We start from the raw sequence: 21,980 nt of genomic DNA on the forward strand, positions 1-21,980 counted from the left end.
TTCATTCCTGGGATGCAGGGCTGGTTCAACATTCGCAAATCAATCAACGTGATACATCACATTAACAAAAAAAGAGAGAAGAACCATATGATCCTGTCAATCGATGCAGAAAAGGCCTTCGACAAAATCCAGCACCCTTTCTTAATAAAAACCCTTGAGAAAGTCGGGATAGAAGGAACATACTTAAAGATCATAAAAGCCATTTATGAAAAGCCCACAGCTAACATCATCCTCAATGGGGAAAAACTGAAAGCTTTTTCCCTGAGATCAGGAACACGACAAGGATGCCCACTCTCACCGCTGCTGTTTAACATAGTGCTGGAAGTTCTAGCATCAGCAATCAGACAACAAAAGGAAATCAAAGGCATCAAAATTGGCAAAGATGAAGTCAAGCTTTCGCTTTTTGCAGATGACATGATATTATACATGGAAAATCCGATAGACTCCACCAAAAGTCTGCTAGAACTGATACAGGAATTCAGCAAAGTTGCAGGATACAAAATCAATGTACAGAAATCAGTTGCATTCTTATACACTAACAATGAAGCAACAGAAAGACAAATAAAGAAACTGATCCCATTCACAATTGCACCAAGAAGCATAAAATACCTAGGAATAAATCTAACCAAAGATGTAAAGGATCTGTATGCTGAAAACTATAGAAAGCTTCTGAAGGAAATTGAAGAAGATTTAAAGAAATGGAAAGACATTCCCTGCTCATGGATTGGAAAAATAAATATTGTCAAAATGTCAATACTACCCAAAGCTATCTACACATTCAATGCAATCCCAATCAAAATTGCACCAGCATTCTTCTCGAAACTAGAACAAGCAATCCTAAAATTCATATGGAACCACAAAAGGCCCCGAATAGCCAAAGGAATTTTGAAGAAGAAGACCAAAGCAGGAGGCATCACAATCCCAGACTTTAGCCTCTACTACAAAGCTGTCATCATCAAGACAGCATGGTATTGGCACAAAAACAGACACATAGACCAATGGAATAGAATAGAAACCCCAGAACTAGACCCACAAACGTATGGCCAACTCATCTTTGACAAAGCAGGAAAGAACATCCAATGGAAAAAAGACAGCCTCTTTAACAAATGGTGCTGGGAGAACTGGACAGCAACATGCAGAAGGTTGAAACTAGACCACTTTCTCACACCATTCACAAAAATAAACTCAAAATGGATAAAGGACCTAAATGTGAGACAGGAAACCATCAAAACCTTAGAGGAGAAAGCAGGAAAAGACCTCTCTGACCTCAGCCGTAGCAATCTCTTACTCGACACATCCCCAAAGGCAAGGGAATTAAAAGCAAAAGTGAATTACTGGGACCTTATGAAGATAAAAAGCTTCTGCACAGCAAAGGAAACAACCAACAAAACTAAAAGGCAACCAACGGAATGGGAAAAGATATTCGCAAATGACATATCGGACAAAGGGCTAGTATCCAAAATCTATAAAGAGCTCACCAAACTCCACACCCGAAAAACAAATAACCCAGTGAAGAAATGGGCAGAAAACATGAATAGACACTTCTCTAAAGAAGACATCCGGATGGCCAACAGGCACATGAAAAGATGTTCAGCGTCGCTCCTTATCAGGGAAATACAAATCAAAACCACACTCAGGTATCACCTCACGCCAGTCAGAGTGGCCAAAATGAACAAATCAGGAGACTATAGATGCTGGAGAGGATGTGGAGAAACGGGAACCCTCTTGCACTGTTGGTGGGAATGCAAATTGGTGCAGCCGCTCTGGAAAGCAGTGTGGAGGTTCCTCAGAAAATTAAAAATAGACCTACCCTATGACCCAGCAATAGCACTGCTAGGAATTTATCCAAGGGATACAGGAGCACTGATGCATAGGGCCACTTGTACCCCAATGTTCATAGCAGCACTCTCAACAATAGCCAAATTATGGAAAGAGCCTAAATGTCCATCAACTGATGAATGGATAAAGAAATTGTGGTTTATATACACAATGGAATATTACATGGCAATGAGAAAAAATGAAATATGGCCTTTTGTAGCAACGTGGATGGAACTGGAGAGTGTGATGCTAAGTGAAATAAGCCATACAGAGAAAGACAGATACCATATGGTCTCACTCTTATGTGGATCCTGAGAAACTTAACAGGAACCCATGGGGGAGGGGAAGGAAAAAAAAAAAAAAAAGAGGTTAGAATGGGAGAGAGCCAAAGCATAAGAGACTGTTAAAAACTGAGAACAAACTGAGGGTTGATGGGGGGTGGGAGGGAGGAGAGGGTGGGTGATGGGTATTGAGGAGGGCACCTTTTGGGATGAGCACTGGGTGTTGTATGGAAACCAATTTGTCAATAAATTTCAGAAAAAAAAAAAAAAAAAGCTAAGAATTTGGTATCTAATACATTGGGGTTGGACTGAATTGTGTTCCTCCCCCCCAAATTTGTAGATTAAAATCCTAACCACCACCACCCTCATCTCAAGTTGTGATTTGTTTGGAGATAGGGTTTTTAGAGAGGTAGTTAACTTAAAATGATGTCATTCAGGTGAGTCTTAATCCAGGTAGCATTCTTCCAAAAGGTGGAGATTAGGACACAGACACACAGAGGCAACCCCATGTGAAGGCACAGAAGATATCAACTCAAAAAGAGTCCCCAAAAGAAACCAAGCCTGTCAATACCTTAGCCTCAGATTCCTAGGCTCCAGAAATGTGAAAAAATAAATTTCCATTGCTTAAGCCACCCAGTTTGTGGCACTTTGCTATGACAGCCCCAGAAAACTAATACAATACCTTTGATAATTTTGCTGGTGAGAACTGAACAATAAACCGAACTTAATCCTCAAATATTTAATTCACAATATCTGCTTGCCATGAATCTTCCATTTTGGCAATAAAATCTGTTTTCAAAACCTGACTTCCTCTAATTCATGGATTATCTCAGGCAATATAAAACTGGGAACTTAACCATAGTCTTTAGCTTGCCTAGAAATAAGACCCAGAACTCAATTAATGAGAGATGGGGGTGAACAAAATCAACATTGGAACAAAAAGACAAGGGAACACTGATTAAATGAAGTCTCAAGTAGGTAAAGAATTAATGTGACCACGGGACCTTTCAATATGGCCGTCATCAGTCTCATGAATTATGTGGGGGAAATGAGAGGGTCTTACCTTCCTGTCAACCTCTGACAAAGAAGAACCTGTGACAGTGCCTTATCCTGCCTTCTAACACAGGTGACGGCAAAGATGAGTACATGGTATTTCCTGGTAACATTTTACTTGACCTGACATTAATTGAACTTCCTTTTCTATTTCTTTCTGAGATTGTTAATTAGTTTATCATCTTAAATTATGAGCATTTACTGTAGGAATTTACTGAAAGTAAAAACAAATAAAAATAAGAACTCAGATGCACTACTAGGTCAGGAAAAAAAAGAGAAAACCAAGTACTACCAAGACTGAAAAAGACATTCAGAAAATAGTAAAACATTCTGGTTACAATTCAGGTACTCAGCTGCTGACTTATTCACCTTTGGTCAACCTCTGTCCTGGCAGCCCTAACTCCTACAAGAAGGAACACAGGTATATTGCATGAGATTCTGCTTAGGGTTTCTCTCCCTGCCATGGATTTATGGTGAGGTCATCTTGCTCAGAAGGAACTATGGGTGGCTGATCCCTTAGATTCCACCTACACCTGCCTAAATAACCCAGAAAACCGCCAGAAGACTAGCAGAATGGCGTCTCTGGAGCCAAGCACAGATGAGAGGCCCACGGAAGAGGGTAGGAAGGGCGGCAAGGCGGTGCGTGCTCCACGGACTGGCGGGAGGGAGCCAGGGTGGAGGGGCGGCCTGCCGGCCAAGCAGAGCCCCCGAGTCTGGCTTGCAAAAGCGGAGGGGCCGGACAGAGTGTGTTCCGACAGCAAGCGGGACTTGACATCTGGAAGATTATAAGCTAACAGCTCTGCTCAGAGAACGGGAGGGCTGGAGGACAAAGGGAAGGACAGTTGTTGAGCCCCGGATGACAGAACTCAGCTTGGCGAGGAACAAAGGTGCTCACCAGGGCCATCTCCCTCGACCACCCCCAGCCAAAATCCCAAAGGGAACCAGTTCTTCCCAGGGAACTTGCTTGCACCGCGTAAACACCCAACGCTGTGCTTCTGCGGATCCGTCCCTCCAGCGGGTCTGACTCCCTCCCGGTGCCACAGGGGTGCTCCCGAAGTGGATCTCTGAAGGAAAAGCGAGCTGAGCCTGCCCCTCCCGCCCCCATGCACCTTGTCGATCCACCACAGCTAATACGCCAGATCCCAAGCACCACAAACCTGGCAGTGTGCAAGTAGCCCAGATGGGCCACGCCACCCCACAGTGAATCCTGCCCCTAGAAGAGGGGAAGAGAAGGCACACACCAGTCTGACTGTGGCCCCAGCGGTGGGTCTGGGGGCAGACATCAGGTCTGACTGCAGCCCCGCCCACCAATGGAAGATATTCAAGACAGCACAGGGGAAGTGCCCCGCAGTCCAAAACCACTCCAGGGACTATCCAAAATGATGAAACGGAAGAATTCCCCTCAGAAAAACGTCCAGGAAATAACAGCTAACGAACTGATCAAAAAGGATTTAAACAATATAACAGAGAGTGAATTTAGAATAATAGTCATAAAATTAATCGCTGGGCTTGAAAACAGTATAAAGGACAGCAGAGAATCTCTTCCTACAGAGATCAAGGGACTAAGGAACAGCCAGGAGGAGCTAAAAAATGCTATCAATGAACTGCAAAATAAAATGGAGACAACTATGGCTTGGATTGAAGAGGCAGAGGAGAGAATAGGTGAACTAGAATATAAAATTATGGAAAAAGAAGAAGCTGAGAAAAAGAGAGATAAAAAAAATCCAGGAGTGTGAGGGGAAAATTACAGAACTAAGTGATGCACTAAAGAGAAATAATATACGCATAATTGGTATTCCAGAGGAGGAAGAGAGAGGGAAAGGTGCTGAAGGTGTACTTGAAGAAATAATAGCTGAGAACTTCCCTGATCTGGGGAAGGAAAAAGGCATTGAAATCCAAGAGGCACAGAGAACTCCCTTCAGACGTAACTTGAATCGATCTTCTGCACGACATAGCATAGTGAAACTGGCAAAATACAAGGATAAAGAGAAAATTCTGAAAGCAGCTAGAGATAAACGTGCTCTAACATATAAAGGGAGACCTATAAGACTCATGACTGATCTCTCTACTGAAACTTGGCAGGCCAGAAAGGAGTGGCAGGAGATCTTCAATGTGATGAACAGAAAAAATATGCAGCTGAGAATCCTTTATCCAGCAAGTCTGTCATTTAGAATAGAAGGAGAGATAAAGGTCTTCCCAAACAAACAAAAACTGAAGGAATTCGTCACCACTAAACCAGCCCTACAAGAGATCCTAAGGGGGATCCTGTGAGACAAAGTACCAGAGACATCTCTACAAGCATGAAACCTACGGACATCACAATGACTGTAAACCCATATCTTTCTATAATAACACTGAATGTAAATGGACTAAATGGGCCAACCAAAAGACATAGGGTATCAGAATGGATAAAGAAACAAGACCCATCTATTCGCTGTCTACAAGAGACTCATTTTAGACCTGAGGACATCTTCAGATTGAGAGTGAGGGGATGGAGAACTATTTATCATGCGACTGGAAGCCAAAAGAAAGCTGGAGTAGCCATACTTATATCAGACAAACTAGACTTTCAATTAAAGGCTGTAACAAGAGATGAAGAAGGGCATTATATAATAATCACAGGGTCTATCCATCAGGAAGAGCTAACAATTATAAATGTCTATGCGCCGAATACGGGAGCCCCCAAATACATAAAACAATTATTCACAAACACAAGCAACCTTATTGATAAGAATGTGGTAATTGCAGGGGACTTTAACACTCCACTTACAGAAATGGATAGATCATCTAGACACACAGTCAATAAAGAAACAAGGGCCCTGAATGACACATTGGATCAGATGGACTTGACAGATATATTTAGAACTCTGCATCCCAAAGCAACAGAATATACTTTCTTCTCGAGTGCACATGGAACATTCTCCAAGATAGATCACATACTGCGTCATAAAAGAGCCCTTCATTAGTATACAAGAATTGAAATCATACCATGCATACTTTCAGACCACAATGCTATGAAGCTTGAAATCAACCACAGGAAAAAGTCTGGAAAATCTCCAAAAGCATGGAGGTTAAAGAACACCCTACTAAAGAATGAATGGGTCAACCAGGCAATTAGAGAAGAAATTTAAAAATATATGGAAACAAACGAAAATGAAAATACAACAATCCAAAAGTTTTGGGATGCAGCGAAGGCAGTCCTGAGAGGAAAATACATTGCAATCCAGGCCTATCTCAAGAAACAAGAAAAATCCCAAATACAAAATCTAACAGCACACCTAAAGGAAATAGAAGCAGAATAGCAAAGACAGCCTAAATCCAGCAGAAGAAGAGAAAGAATAAAGATCAGAGCAGAAATAAACAACATGGAATCTAAAAAAACTGGAGAGCAGATCAACGAAACCAAGAGTTGGTTTTTTTGAAAAAATAAACAAAATTGACAAACCTCTAGCCAGGCTTCTCAAAAAGAAAAGGGAGATGACCCAAATAGATAAAATCATGAATGAAAATGGAATTATTACAACCAATCCCTCAGAGATACAAACAATTATCAGGGAATACTATGAAAAATTATATGCCAACAAACTGGACAACCTGGAAGAAATGGACAAATTCCTAAACACCCACACGCTTCCAAAACTCAATCAGGAGGAAATAGAAAGCTTGAACAGACCCATAACCAGTGAAGAAATTGAATCAGTTATCAAAAATCTCCCAACAAATAAGAGTCCAGGACCAGATGGCTTCCCAGGGGAGTTCTACCAGACGTTTAAAGCAGAGATAATACCTATCCTTCTCAAGCTATTCCAAGAATAGAAAGGGAAGGAAAACTTCCAGACTCATTCTATGAAGCCAGTATTACTTTGATTCCTAAACCAGACAGAGACCCAGTAAAAAAAAGAGAACTACAGGCCAATATCCCTGATGAATATGGATGCAAAAATTCTCAATAAGATACTAGCAAATCGAATTCAACAGCATATAAAAAGAATTATTCACCATGATCAAGTGGGATTCATTCCTGGGATGCAGGGCTGGTTCAACATTCGCAAATCAATCAACGTGATACATCACATTAACAAAAGAAAAGAGAAGAACCATATGATCCTGTCAATCGATGCAGAAAAGGTCTTTGACAAAATCCAGCAACCTTTCTTAATAAAAACCCTTGAGAAAGTTGGGATAGAAGGGACATACTTAAACATCCTCAAAGTCATTTATGAAAAGCCCACAGCTAACATCATCCTCAACGGGGAAAAACTGAGAGTTTTTTCCCTGAGATCAGGAACACAACAGGGATGCCCACTCTCACTGCTGTTGTTTAACATAGTGTTGGAAGTTCTAGCATCAGCAATCAGACAACAAAAGGAAATCAAAGGCATCCAAATTGGCAAAGATGAAGTTAAGCTTTCACTTTTTGCAGATGACATGATATTATACATGGAAAATCCGATAGACTCCACCAGAAGTCTGCTAGAACTGATACATGAATTTAGCAAAGTTGCAGGATACAAAATCAATGTACAGAAATCAGTTGCATTCTTATACACTAATAATGAAGCAACAGAAAGACAAATAAAGAAACTGATCCCATTCACAATTGCAACAAGAAGCATAAAATACCTAGGAATAAATCTAACCAAAGATGTAAAAGATCTGTATGCTGAAAACTATAGAAAGCTTATGAAGGAAATTGAAGATGATAGAAAGAAATGGAAAAACATTCCATGCTCATGGATTGGAAGAATAAATACTGTTTAAATGTCAATACTACTCAAAGCTATCTACACATTCAATGCAATCCCAATCAAAATTGCACCAGCATTCATCTCAAAACTAGAAAAAGCAATCCTAAAATTCATATGGAACCACAAAAGGCCCTGAATAGCCAAAGTAATTTTGAAGAAGAAGACCAAAGCAGGAGGCATCACAATCCCAGACTTTAGCCTCTACTACAAAGCTGTCATCATCAAGACAGCATGGTATTGGCACAAAAACAGACACATAGACCAATGGAATAGAATAGAAACCCCAGAACTAGACCCACAAACGTATGGCCAACTCATCTTTGACAAAGCAGGAAGGAACATCCAATGGAAAAAAGACAGCCTCTTTAACAAATGGTGCTGGGAGAACTGGACAGCAACATGCAGAAGGTTGAAACTAGACCACTTTCTCACACCATTCACAAAAATAAACTCAAAATGGATAAAGGACCTGAATGTGAGACAGGAAACCATCAAAACTCTAGAGAAGAAAGCAGGAAAAGACCCCTCTGACCTCAGCCGTAGCAATCTCTTCCTCGACACATCCCCAAAGGCAAGGGAATTAAAAGCAAAAATGAACTACTGGGACCTTATGAAGATAAAAATTTCTGCACAGCAAAGGAAACAACCAACAAAACTAAAAGGCAACCAACGGAATGGGAAAAGATATTTGCAAATGACATACCGGACAAAGGGCTAGTATCCAAAATCTATAAAGAGCTCACCAAACTCCACACCCGAAAAACAAATAACCCAGTGAAGAAATGGGCAGAAAACATGAATAGACACTTCTCTAAAGAAGACATCCAGATGGCCAACAGGCACATGAAAAGATGCTCAATGTCGCTCCGTATCAGGGAAATACAAATCAAAACCACACTCAGATATCATCTCACACCAGAGTGGCCAAAATGAACAAATCAGGAGACTATAGATGCTGGCGAGGATGTGGATAAACGGGAACCCTTTTGCACTGTTGGTGGGAATGCAAATTGGTGCAGCCACTCTGGAAAACAGTGTGGAGGATCCTCAAAAATTAAAAATAGACCTACCCTATGACCCAGCAATAGCACTGCTAGGAATTTATCCAAGGGATACAGGAGTACTGATGCATAGGGGCACTTGTACCCCAGTGTTTATACCAGCACTCTCAACAATAGCCAAATTATGGAAAGAGCCTAAATGTCCATCACCCTATGAATGGATAAAGAAATTGTGGTTTATATACACAATGGAGTACTACGTGGCAATGAGAAAGAAGGTAATATGGCCGTTTGTAGCAACATGGATGGAACTGGAGAGTGTTATGCTAAGTGAAATAAGCCATACAGAGAAAGACAGATACCATATGTTTTCACTCTTATGTGGATCCTGAGAAACTTAACAGAAACCCATGGGGGAGGGGAAGGAAAAAAAATAGGTTAGAGTGGGAGAGAGCCAAAGCATAAGAGACTTAAAAACTGAGAACAAACTGAGGTTTGATGGGGGGTGGGAGGGAGGGGAGGGTGGGTGATGGGTACTGAGGAGGGCACCTTTTGGGATGAGCACTGGGTGTTGTATGGAAACCAATTTGACAATAAATTTCATATAAAAAAAAAAGAATCTCCAGGGGTTGGGATCCAGGTGAATATATATATAAAGGGTCAATAAAACCCAATAAAGGAGAAAAAAAAAGAAGTTGTGGTTTATATACACAATGGAGTACCACGTGGCAATGAGAAAGAATGAAATATGGCCCTTTGTAGCAACATGGATGGAACTGGAGAGTGTGATGCTAAGTGAAATAAGCCATACAGGGAAAGACAGATACCATATGGTTTCACTCCTATGTGGATCCTGAGAAACTTAACAGAAACCCATGGGGGAGGGGAAGGAAAAAAAAAAAAGAGGTTATAGTGGAAGAGAGCCAAAGCATAAGAGACTCTTAAAAACTGAGAACAAACTAAGGGTTGATGGGGGGTGGGAGGGAGAGGAGGGTGGTTGATGGGTATTGAGGAGGGCACCTTTTGGGATGAGCACCGGGTGTTGTATGGAAACCAATTTGACAATAAACTTCATATACTGAAAAAAAAAGAAGGAACTGTGGGTGTCTAAGGGGCCCAAACTTGTCCCTTCTACACTCTCAATAAGTTTCCAGGGAATAAGGAGTCATTAGATGGCATGAGCCTGGGGAGTGTGAGACTGAAAGTGCCCATGGGAAATTTTCTGCTGGGCTGAAAATTTTGGGCAGGTGCTGGGCTGCCCAAAATGCACCTGGCAAAAGGACTTCCAGGGGAGGTAACCTGTTGTGACAGAACAGCAACTGAGGTCCAAAGCCAAGGATGAAGTTCTAATCCCTACATTCTAAAGGATGCTCTACCACTGGCCAATCAGCCCCCACACATCAGGGCTTTGGGGGAGGAGCTAGCACAAGGTCTGTCCCCATCAAGCACCACTCAAGTCTCCTGCTTCCCCAGCCAATGTATGAAGAGGGACAAGAGAAGAAAAAGACATTGACCTTTCAGAGAAAAGAAGAGATATTTCTCTTCCCCAAAACCAAGAAGCAAAGCTATGGAATGGGAGATTATATTTGTAAATGACATATCATATAAAGGGTTAATAGCCAAAATCTATAAAGAATATCCCAAACTCAACACCCAAAAAACAAATAATCCAGTGAAGAAATGGGCAGAAGACATGAATAAACACTTTTCTAAAGAAGACATCTAGATGGTTAATAGACACATGAAAAGAAGCTCACCATCATTCACCATCAGGACAACACAAATTGGAACCGTGATGAGATACCACCTCACACCTGTCAGAATGGCTCAAATTAACAACACAAGAAACAAGAGGTGTTAATAAGGATCCAGAGAAAGGGGAACCCTCTTACAGTGTTAGTGGGAATGCAAAGGGGTGCACCCACCCTAGAGAATAGTATGGATGTTCAAAAAACTACAAATAGAATTACCTTACATTTTAGCAATTGCACTATTAGGTATTTACCCAAATGATACAAAAACACAAACCCAAAGGGGTATGCATGCACTCCAATGCTAACAGCAGCATTATAAACAATAGCCAAACTAAGACGAGAGCCCAAATGTTCATTAACTGATACATGGATAAAGATGTGGTACATATATACAATGGAATATTACTCAGCCATCAAAAAGAATGAAATCTTGCCATTTGCAATGACATGCATGGAGCTAGAGTGTATTGTGATAAGCAAAATAAGCCAATCAGAAATAGACAAATACCACATCACTCATATGTGGAACTTAAGAAACAAAACAGATGAGTATACGGGGGTGGGGAGAGGAGACAGGGGAACAAACCACACAAGAGTCCTAATGATAAAGAACAAACTGAGGGTTTATGGAGGAAGGTGGATGGGAGATGGGTTAGATGGGTGATGTGCACCTGTCGTGATGAGCACTGTTGTAGGTAAGTGATGAATCACCAAATTCTACCCCTGAAACCAATATTTATACTGTATGTTGGCTAACTAAAATTTAAACTAAAAACTTTTCAAAATCAACTCTAGTGTTTCATTGGTTTATTTTTAGGCCTTTAGTTTTAGTGCATCTGGAAAATATTTATATAAAATACTTTATCTATATAAGATGCCAAAATATTTACTTAATAAAACACAACTTTCCACTGAATTACCCCAGTATCAAATAATAAGTTCCAATACATACTTGAGTCTATTTCTGGACTCCTTAACTGCTCTAAAAAAATTAAGTCTATTAAAGGAAAACACATTTTTTAAATATGGAAACAACCAACAATACCTAAAAGAAACAATAATCGAACTAAAAAAAAAGGACAGAAAACAAAAAGCGATATTTTTCCAAAGTGGACATACAGACGGCCAACAGACACATGAAAAGATGTTCAACTTTACTGATGATCATGGAAATGCAAATCAAAACTACAATGAGATATCACTTCACACCTATCAGAATGGCTAAAAGCAACAACACAGGAAACAACAGGTGTTGGCGAATATGTAGAGAAAGGAGAACACTTTTGCACTGTAGGTGGGAATGCAAACTGGTGCAGCACTCTGGGAAACAGTGTGGAGTTTCCTCAAAAAATTAAAAAGAGAACTACCCTATGACCCAGCAATTGCACTACTAGGAATTCATTCAAAGGATACAAAACTGCTGATTAAGAGGGGGACATGCTCCCCAATTTTTATAGCAATTCTATCAACAACAGCCAAATTATGGAAAGAGCACAAATATCCATCAACTGATGAATAGATAAAGAAGATGTGGTACCTATATGCAACGGAATAATACTAGGTGATGAAGAATGAAATCTTGTCGGGGCGCCTGGGTGGCGCAGTCAGTTAAGTGTCCGACTTCAGCCAGGTCACGATCTCGCGGTCCGTGAGTTCGAGCCCCGCGTCAGGCTCTGGACTGATGGCTCAGAGCCTGGAGTCTGTTTCCGATTCTGTGTCTCCCTCTCTCTCTGCCCCTCCCCCGTTCATGCTCTGTCTCTCTCTGTCCCAAAAATAAAAAAAAAATAAAAAAAAAAAGAATGAAATCTTGTCATTTACAACAACATGGATGGAACTAGAGTGTATTATGCTAAGCAAAATAAGTCAAGCAGATAAAGACAGATATATGATTTCACTCATATGGAATTTAAGAAACACAACAGATGAGCATAAGGGAAGGGAAGACTATTAAGATAAAAACAGAGATGGAGGCAAACCATAAGAGACTTTTTTTTAAGCATAATTTATTGTCAAATTGGCTAACATACAGTGTGTAAAGTGTGCTCTTGTTTTTTTGGGGTAGATTTCCATGGTTCGTCGCTTACATACAACACGCAGTGCTCATCCCAACAAGTGGCCTCCTCAATGCCCATCACCCATTTCCCCCAATCCCCCACCCCCACTCACCCTCAGTTTGTTCTCTGTATTTAAGAGCCTTTTGTGGTTTGTGCCTCCCTTCCTCTCTGTTTGTAACTATTTTCTTCCCCTTCCCTTTCCCCATGGTCTTCTGTTAAGTTTCTCAAGATCCACATATGAGTGAAAACATGTGATATCTGTCCTTCTCTGACTGACTTATTTCACTCAGCAATAATACCTTCCAGTTCCATCCATGTTGCTGCAAATGGCAGCAGATTTTATTCTTTCTCATTGCCAAGTAGTATTCCATTGTATATATAAACCACATCTTCTTTATCCATTCATCAGTTGATGGACATTTAGGCTCTTTCCATAATTTGGCTATTGTTGAAAGTGCTGCAATAAACATTGGGGTACATGTTCCCCTATGAATCAGCACTCCTGTATCCTTGGATAAATTCCTAGTAATGCTATTGCTGGGTCATAGGGCAGTTCTATTTTTAATTTTTTGAGGAACCTCCACACTGTTTCCCAGAGCAGCTACACAAGTTTGTGTTCCCATGAACAGTGCAAGAGGGTTCCCATTTCTCCACATCCTCACCAACATCTGTAGTTTCCTGAGTTGTTCACTTTAGCCACTCTGACCGGTGGTGGGGTGGTATCTGGATACACACACACACACACACACACACACACACACACACACACTGGAATGTTACTCAGATATTTTAAAAATGAAATTTTCCCATATTCTACATCATGGATTGACATAGAATGTATTATGCTAAGTGAAATAAGTCAGACAGAGAAAAACAAATACTATATAATTTCATTTATATGTGAAATATAAAAGTAAAACAAAACAAACAAACACAGAATCAAATACAGAGAACAAACTGGTGGTAGCCAGAAGGGGGTTGGGAAAAATAAAAGAAGGGGATAAATAAATATAAACATCTAGTTATAAAATAAGTAAGTCATGCAAATAAAAGTGCAGCATAAGAAATATAGTCAATAATATTGTAATAATATTGTATGGTGACAGAGGGTGGTTACACTTATTGTGGTGAACACTGACTAATATACAAAATTGTTGAATCAATATGCTGTAACCTGAAACATATATTAAATTTTATAATAATTATATTTCATGGCACAAAAACAGACACTCAGATCAATGGAACAGAATATAGAACTCAGAAATGGGCCCACAAACATATGGCCAACTAATCCTTGGCCATAGCAGGAAAGAATATCCAATGGAATAAAGGCAGTCTCTTCAGCAAGTGGTGCTGGGAAAACTGGACAGGGACCTGCAGAAGAATGAACCTGGACCACTTACTTACACCATACACAAAAATAAACACAAAATGGATGAAAAACCTAAACGAAAGACAGGAAGCCATCAAAATCCTCAAGAAGAAAGCAGGCAAAAACCTCTCTGATCTTGGCCACAGCAATTTCTTGCTCAACACATCTCCAGAGGCAAGGGAAACAAAATCAAAAATGAACTATTGGGACCTCATCAAAATAAAAAGCTTCTGCACAGCGAAGGAAACAATCAGCAAAACTAAAAGGCAACTGACAGAATAGGAGATGATATTGGCAAATGACATATCAAATAAAGGGTTAGTATCCAAAATCTATAAAGACCTTATCAAACTCAACACCCAAAAAAAACCAAATAATCCAGTGAAGAAATGGGCAAAAGACATGAATAGACACAGCTCCAAAAAAGACATCCAGATGGCCAACCAACACATGAAAAAATGCTCAACATCACTCATCATCATGGAAATACAAATCAAAACCACAATGAGATACCACCTTACACCTGTCAAAATGGCTAACATTAACAGCTCAGGCAACAACAGATGTTGGCGAGGATGCAGAGAAAGAGGATCTCTTTTGCATTGTTGGTGGGAATGCAGGCTGGTGCAGCCACTCTGGAAAACAGTATGGAGGTTCCTCAAAAAACTAAAAATGGAACTACGTTATGACTTAGCAATTGCACTACTAGGTATTTATCCAAGGGATACAGGTGTGCTGTTTCATAAACATGCACCCCCATTTTATAGTAGCACTATTGACAATAGCCAAAGTATGGAAAAAGCCCAAATGTCCATCAATGGATGAATGGATAAAGAAGATGTGGTATATATATAGACAATGGAGTATTGCTCGGCAGTCAAAAAGAATGAAATCTTGCCATTGCAACTACGTGGATGGAACTAGAGGGTATTATGCTAAGCAAAATTAGTCAGAGAAAGACAAATATCATATGACTTCATTCATATGAGGACTTTAAGACACAGAAAAGATGAACAGAAGGGAAGGAAAGCAAACATAATATAAAAACAGGGAGGGGGACAAAACATAAGAGACTCTTAAATATGGAGAACAAACAGAGGGTTACTGGAGGGATTGTGGGAGGGTAGATGGGCTAAATGGGTAAGGGGCAATAAGGAATCTACTCCTAAAATCACTGTTGCACTATATGCTAATTTGGAAAAAAATTAAAAAGTAGAATTAATAATAAAAACAAAAAACTACTGATATTAAAAAATAATTATATTTCAGTAATAAATAAAAATAAGTAAATTTTGAAAAATAAGTCATAGGGATGTAATGTGCTGCATAGTTAATATAGTTTAAGATTGTAACAACTTTGTATGGTGACAGATTGTAGCTACATTTATCCTGGTAATTACTTCATAAAGTATATAAATGTTGAAGCACTATGCTGTACACCAGAAACTAACATGTTATATGCCAATGACACTTAAATAATACATAAATACATAAAAATAAACTTGAAGATACACGTGATGTTGTAGTTCTTCCAGGGAGTTGTAATTTGAACAAATGGAGGCACTAAGGGGAACTCCAAATAAAACTTTTTCAAGATGGAAACTGGACCTAGGTGTCCCTGCCTGGTGCTCTGTCCTCACTGATATATGGGACATCACCCACTAAGCCAGGGACAGAAGCTTATTGTTTCAGAGAGGTTACAAGAGCTAGGAACAGAAAATTATTGTCCATCTTGGACACCTACACCAGGCTATGCAGATGTTGGATTCTACCCAGATGTTTGAGGTGAGGGATACGCGGCCACCTAGGGAGGGAGAACACATACAATTCTTCTGAACCTTTGGAGACAATCCTGTAAAAGGTTAATGTGTGTTTCTCTTCTTACTCTCTCTTCCACCAAACACCAGGGATTTAGTGACACAGTATCAGAAGAATCTCCCATGAGGGATGTAGGGGCTGTAAGTATCTACAGCTTGGGAAGGGTGGTAAGAATCCATGGAAGGGAGCATTCATATTCAAGAAACCTTAGATTTTTTACAACCAGGCACATTTTCTGTTTGCTGTCTCTAAGCACAGTTTGTCTTCTTTTCCATGGAGCAGAAATCAGAGGAGGGGAATAAATACATGAGACAAGACTTCAATGTCCTTCCCTGGTAAGAAGTCAATGTTGAGAATACCTCGTGAAAAGGTGTAAATATCTGATCTCAGAGAGATAATTAGTCATCACTGGATGCTAAGAGAGTGACCTTATGTTTGTGCTAAATGTTGAGATTTTATATCTATACTCTATAATCTTTATTCACCCAGTCTACCTGTGAGTCACATAGCCCAGACCTCAGAATAGGAATTATCAGCTGAAGAAAGGGAATTTGGGGAGAGAATTTTCTCATAAAAATATACTCCTTCCCTTTCACTTTCCCTTCCCCAGCTCTCTTTGCCCCTAACTTCTTACATTCAGTTCTACATTCAGTTCAATGTTTTTTAATGACTATCCTGCTTCTGTTGCAAGTGCTGTGGAAATAAGCATGTTTGTTTAAAAAGATTGTTATTCTTCAACCACAAATTAGGTGAGATAGCTACTTCATGATTATATAGGGGTGGCTTAGCCAAAAATAACCTTTATGAGAAGCTGACCTGAACCTTAGTCACAGACTGTATCTGTGAATCCTGTGATTATCAGCACTGGAAAAGAAGACGGTAATCTCTCTCTCTCTCTCTCTCTCTCTCTCTCTCTCTCTCTCTCTCTCTGTGCTCCTCTCTCTTTCCTCTTGAATCTATTTTCTATAGATCTCTATCTCAAAAATTCTAAAAGAACAAGTGAAAATACACTTCTGGCTCTCATTTGCCCATATTCATAAAGAAAAACATTGAAGTAAATGCTCTATTAGTAACTGATAATTCTCATTGCAAGAACCAGATGGAAAGGTGCATGTCCTAGATGACATAAGAACCATTAATTGACAGGACCTTTTATCTGTAGGTGCATTCAAGTCCATGGGAATGTCCAACCTGACAAGACTGTCTGAATTCATCCTCATAGGACTCTCCTCTCACCCTGAGGACCAGAAGCCACTCTTTGCTCTCTTTCTTATCATGTACCTGGTCACTATAACGGGGAATCTGCTCATCATTCTGGCTATCCGCTCTGATCCCAAACTCCAAAACCCCATGTACTTCTTCCTGAGCATCTTGTCCTTTGCTGATATTTGCTACACAACAGTCGTGGTCCCCAAGATGTTAGTGAACTTCTTATCAGAGACAAAGACCATTTCCTATGCTGAATGTCTGACACAGATGTATTTTTTCCTGGTTTTTGGAAACATAGACAGTTATCTCCTGGCAGTTATGGCCATTGACCGCTATGTAGCCATCTGTAATCCTTTCCACTATGTCACTGTGATGAACCACAGACGCTGTACGTTGCTGCTGGCCTTCTCCATAGCTTTCTCCTGCCTCCACTCCCTCCTACATGTCCTCCTGGTGAATCGGCTCACGTTCTGCGCATCAAATGTAATCCAACATTTTTTCTGTGATGTCAACCCTGTTCTGAAACTGGCCTGCTCTTCCACCTTTGTTAATGAAGTTGTGGTCATGACAGAAGGGATGGCTTCTGTGATGGCCCCATGTATCTGCATCATCATCTCATACCTAAGAATCCTCATTGCTGTCTTCAACATTCCCTTGGCGTCTGGAAAATGCAAAGCCTTCTCCACCTGCAGCTCCCATCTCACTGTGGTGACTCTGTTTTATGGGAGTATTAGCTATGAATATTTCCACCCTTTGTCCAGGTATACTGTCAAGGACCGAGTAGCAACAATCATCTACACTGTACTGACATCCATGTTGAATCCATTTATCTACAGTTTGAGAAACAAAGACATGAAACGGGGCTTAGAGAAACTGATAAGCAGGATTAAGGCTCAAATGGATATGCTTTCTACTACACAAGCCAACAAAATCCATGGATCCTGATTATAAGGTGTGAGTATGGTTGTGTGTGCTCATGTACACATGCCTGCACACACTCATAGGTGCACACACACACATACACACACATACACACACCAGGATGTAAGGCAAATTTTGTAAAAATATACTCTTTGCTCAACTGTAGTTGCACCCTGTACTTTTCAGCCCTGTGGTCTCTGTTATGTCATGGTTGACAGTATCATTCATGTCTTAGTACCTATGCTACAATGCAGATTACAATATTTCTCTATTCCAGAAAATCACATTCCTTTTACCCCTTCCATATTTATATGGAACCTCCCATATTTCCAACATTTATAAATACATCCAAATTTGGTCACTTGAATTACAAGAGAGTTTTTGTACATCTACTTAGAAATTTATATATGTGCAAAAATGTTTTGCCTTCATAAACACTCTGTTCTATCTGAAATAGTCAGAAGTTGTTTTGCAGGTTGTTGCGTGGGTGAGTGTGTGTGTGTGTGTGTGTGTCCTCTCTGTTGGACTAGCAGCTTCCCAACTGCAGAGTCTGTGTTCTCTGATCATGCCATGATACAACTATGGTTCCTTTTATTAATTCTCCCCACAGCTGGATATCCTGAGCTCTGGAGTCATTAGATTCACAACAACTGACATCAATCACTTAACTGACAATTAGTAAGCCAGCTCTATGCCTCTGTATGTGTTTTGGTCTCCTCCCCTCCTCAAGTTGCATTCATCAGCCAACACTCCCTGAAACTCCTTGCCTGTGTGCTTCTCTCTCAAAGGTGCCTGTATTTCCATGTCTTTTCTATTCATTACTTTTTTCAGAATGATGGAAGATTTGTTCTATGTAATCAGAAATGCTCCCAGTGGCCACTGAAGACAAGAGTCAAAAATCAATGGACGTAAACTACTACTAAGAAGCTTTGGGTTACAAAGCATCATATCAAAGAGGCTCTCAATTCAGTTGGAAAATGAATTACATAGAAAAGCAATGATAAATTACTTTATTTTTTCATTTATTTTTTAATTTTATTTAAATCCAAGTAAGTTAACATATAGGTAATAATGATTTCAAGAGTAGAACTAGGTGATTCACCGCTTATATTTAACACCCAGTGCTCATCCCAACAAGTGCCCTCCTTAATGTCTGTCACCCATTTAGTCCATCCCCTACTTTAAACTTAAGAAATTGCTTTACCCTTAAGAACAGCAACATGGTGAGATACTCTCTCTTTCTATCCAAGTGTTTGCATTTTAGAGATGCCTAAGTCAATCAAATTAATCTCCCATAGTATTTCAGACAAGAGATTTATGGATAATTCTAAAGTTTTAAATAATAGAATAAGGAGTCTTTATACCCCTTTGATTTTGCCTCAGTCACCCCTAACCTAGGGCAAGGCTGAGTCTGGGTGAGAACAAATTCCTCAATTTCATTCCTTTATTACATGTATGACAAATTAGTTTAACTCCATTCCAAGTCTCATCAATTGATAAGGATATCCTGTTTTGCTGTAGTGAAAAAACTTGTGCTGAACTCTGCGCTGAATACAGAAGATTGAATAAAGATTGATAACAGTGTCTGTTTTGGTTGTGGGTGCAAAAAGTACCGGTACATAGACAACAAGCAGATTTTCACAGCCATTGTAAACCTCACACCTCAGACATCTGAAAATGGAACTTTATTTCTATATCTTCATTTCTATAGTTCAATTTACTTTTGCTATTGAGCCCTCCATCTATCTGGCTGTATCTCAATTCGGACTTAACTCAACCCAATCCAATATTTTTTCAGTAAATTTTTATTTACAATTGAGCCTCATTCATTCATTTCCCACCTCTCATGGATATCATTGTTCCTTCCAAGTCCTGTTTCTAAACTCTCAGGACATACACAACTTGCCCCTGATGTCTTCAAAGACACAACAGGTTTTTGTTTGCTTGTTTGTTTGTTTTGTTTTTAGATTACTCTGTACTTTCATCTTTGCTGATTCAGTTTCTGACATCTGACCTTATTCCATTCTTTTGTCACCATGGGTAAGGGCTAGGGCTTGACTATGAGATTGATGACTGGCCCACATGACTTCTTATACTGTGCAATGATGATCCAATGGTGATATCAGTGGGAGCCATCATGAGGGGGTTCCTGCCACAGTCCTTTGACATTAGTCTAGTCTTTTCTCTCTATGAACCTGGCTTCTGTTCCTCTCACTCATGTATTTGAACAAGTCACTCTAGGCCCTTGAAAAACCTTTAATTTTTTTTATGGTTTTTTTTTTGTTTATTTATTTTTGACAAAAAGAGAGACAGAGTGTGAGTGGGGGAGGTGCAGAGAAAGAGGGAGACACAGAATCTGAAGCAGGTTCCAGAATCTGAGCTGTCAGCACAGAGCCAGATGCAGGTCTTGAACCCACAAAGTGCAAGATCATGACCTGAGCTGAAGTTGGATGCTTAACTGACTGAGCCCCTGGATAACCTTTAAATTAACCTCCAGGAAAATACTGAGGGCAATATCAGGTCTTCTGCTGTCTAAATAAAATGCCACCATTTTCTATCACTCTTTTTAATTGTGAGAGCAAGAGGAGAACCACTACAGCCCTCATATTGGGATCAGGGCACACGTCCACTCTACTGTGAGATTCACAGACTTAAAGGACCTTGCAAGAGACTCTCTAGTGTTATTTAAATGTGCTCTATTGCTTTTATTTCTTCTTCAACTCTTCCCTGGGTTATATGTGGATCCCAAGTGATGACTCTTAAGAGTTAAGAATTTGGTGTCTAACACACTGGGGTTTTAGCCTGAATTGTGTTTCCCCCTAATTTCATAAGTTGACATCCTAACCCCCTCATCTCAGAATGTGACTTATTTTGGGATAGGGCCTTTAAAGAGGTAATTAAGTTAAAATGATGTCATTATTCAGGTGGTCTCCAATCCAAGATGACTGGTGTTCTTACAGGAAGAGGAGGTTAAAACACAGATATATACAGAGGTAAGACCTTGTGAAGATACAGATAGAAGATTGCAAGCCAAAAAGCATTTCCTCAGAAGATACCAACCCTGCCAATACCTTGGTTTCAAACTTCCAGCCTCCAGAATTATAAGAAAATAAATTTCCATTGCTTAAGTCACCCAGTCTGTAACACTTTGTATGGCAGCCCCAGAAAACGAATACAATATCTTTGATAATTTTGCTGGTGAGACCTGAAAAGTAAATGGTGCTTAATCCCCAAAATTTTAATTCACAGTATCTGCTTGCAACAAATCTTCCATTTTGGCAATGAAATCAGTTTTCAAAATCTGAGTGTTGCTGATTCATGGATTATCTCAGAGAATATAAACCTGGGAACTGGGGTGCCTGGGTGGCTCAGTCGGTTAAACATCCAACTCTTGATACTGGCTCATGTTATGGTCTCACAGTTGTGGGACTGAGCCCCGCATTGGGCTCTACATTGAGCATGGAGTCTGCCTGGGATTCTCTCTTTCCCTCTCCCTCCATCCTTCCCCGGCTCAAAGACAAGGGAACACTGATTAAACTAAAGTCTCAAGTAGGAAAAAAATTACTGTTACCAGAGACCTTTGAGTATGTGACAGCTCTTTATTCAACCTTCTTCTAACACAGGTAAAGTCAAAGCTGAATATCCAGTTTCTCCTTAGTAAGATTTTACTTAACCTGACTTGAATTTAACTAAATTGCTTTACCATTTCTTTCTAACATTAATAACTAGAAGCCGACTCTCAGTTATAGACAACAAACTAATGGTTACCAGAGCAGAGGTAGGTGGGGTCATGGGTTAAATACATGTATGTAGAGTATTAAAGAGTGCACTTGTTGTGCACAGCCGCTGGCCTACTGACCATTGGTCAACTTCTGCACTGGCACCTTTATGTCATACAAAGGGAGTATAAGTGCTATCTATGTATGATTATGTGCTCACAGTTTTTCCCTC

The 21,980-nt window shown here is 40.0% G+C and overlaps 1 protein-coding gene across 1 annotated transcript; it reads left to right on the forward strand.

The window, feature by feature from the left end:
• The first annotated feature begins 17,057 nt into the window (after positions 1 to 17,057).
• LOC122474432 (olfactory receptor 1L3-like) lies at positions 17,058 to 18,053 on the forward strand. Its single transcript, XM_043565302.1, has one exon. The coding sequence runs from the start codon at positions 17,076 to 17,078 to the stop codon at positions 18,051 to 18,053; it is 978 nt and encodes a 325-aa protein (XP_043421237.1). The 5' UTR covers positions 17,058 to 17,075.
• Positions 18,054 to 21,980: the final 3,927 nt, after the last annotated feature.

The sequence above is a fragment of the Prionailurus bengalensis genome, chromosome D4 (assembly GCF_016509475.1).
Source record: "Prionailurus bengalensis isolate Pbe53 chromosome D4, Fcat_Pben_1.1_paternal_pri, whole genome shotgun sequence".
Classification (NCBI taxonomy): Eukaryota; Metazoa; Chordata; class Mammalia; order Carnivora; family Felidae; genus Prionailurus; species Prionailurus bengalensis.

Coding starts and splice junctions, on each gene's coding strand:
- LOC122474432 (XM_043565302.1), top strand. CDS start 17,076: ATGGGAATGTCCAACCTGACAAGACTGTCTGAATTCATCCTCATAGGA.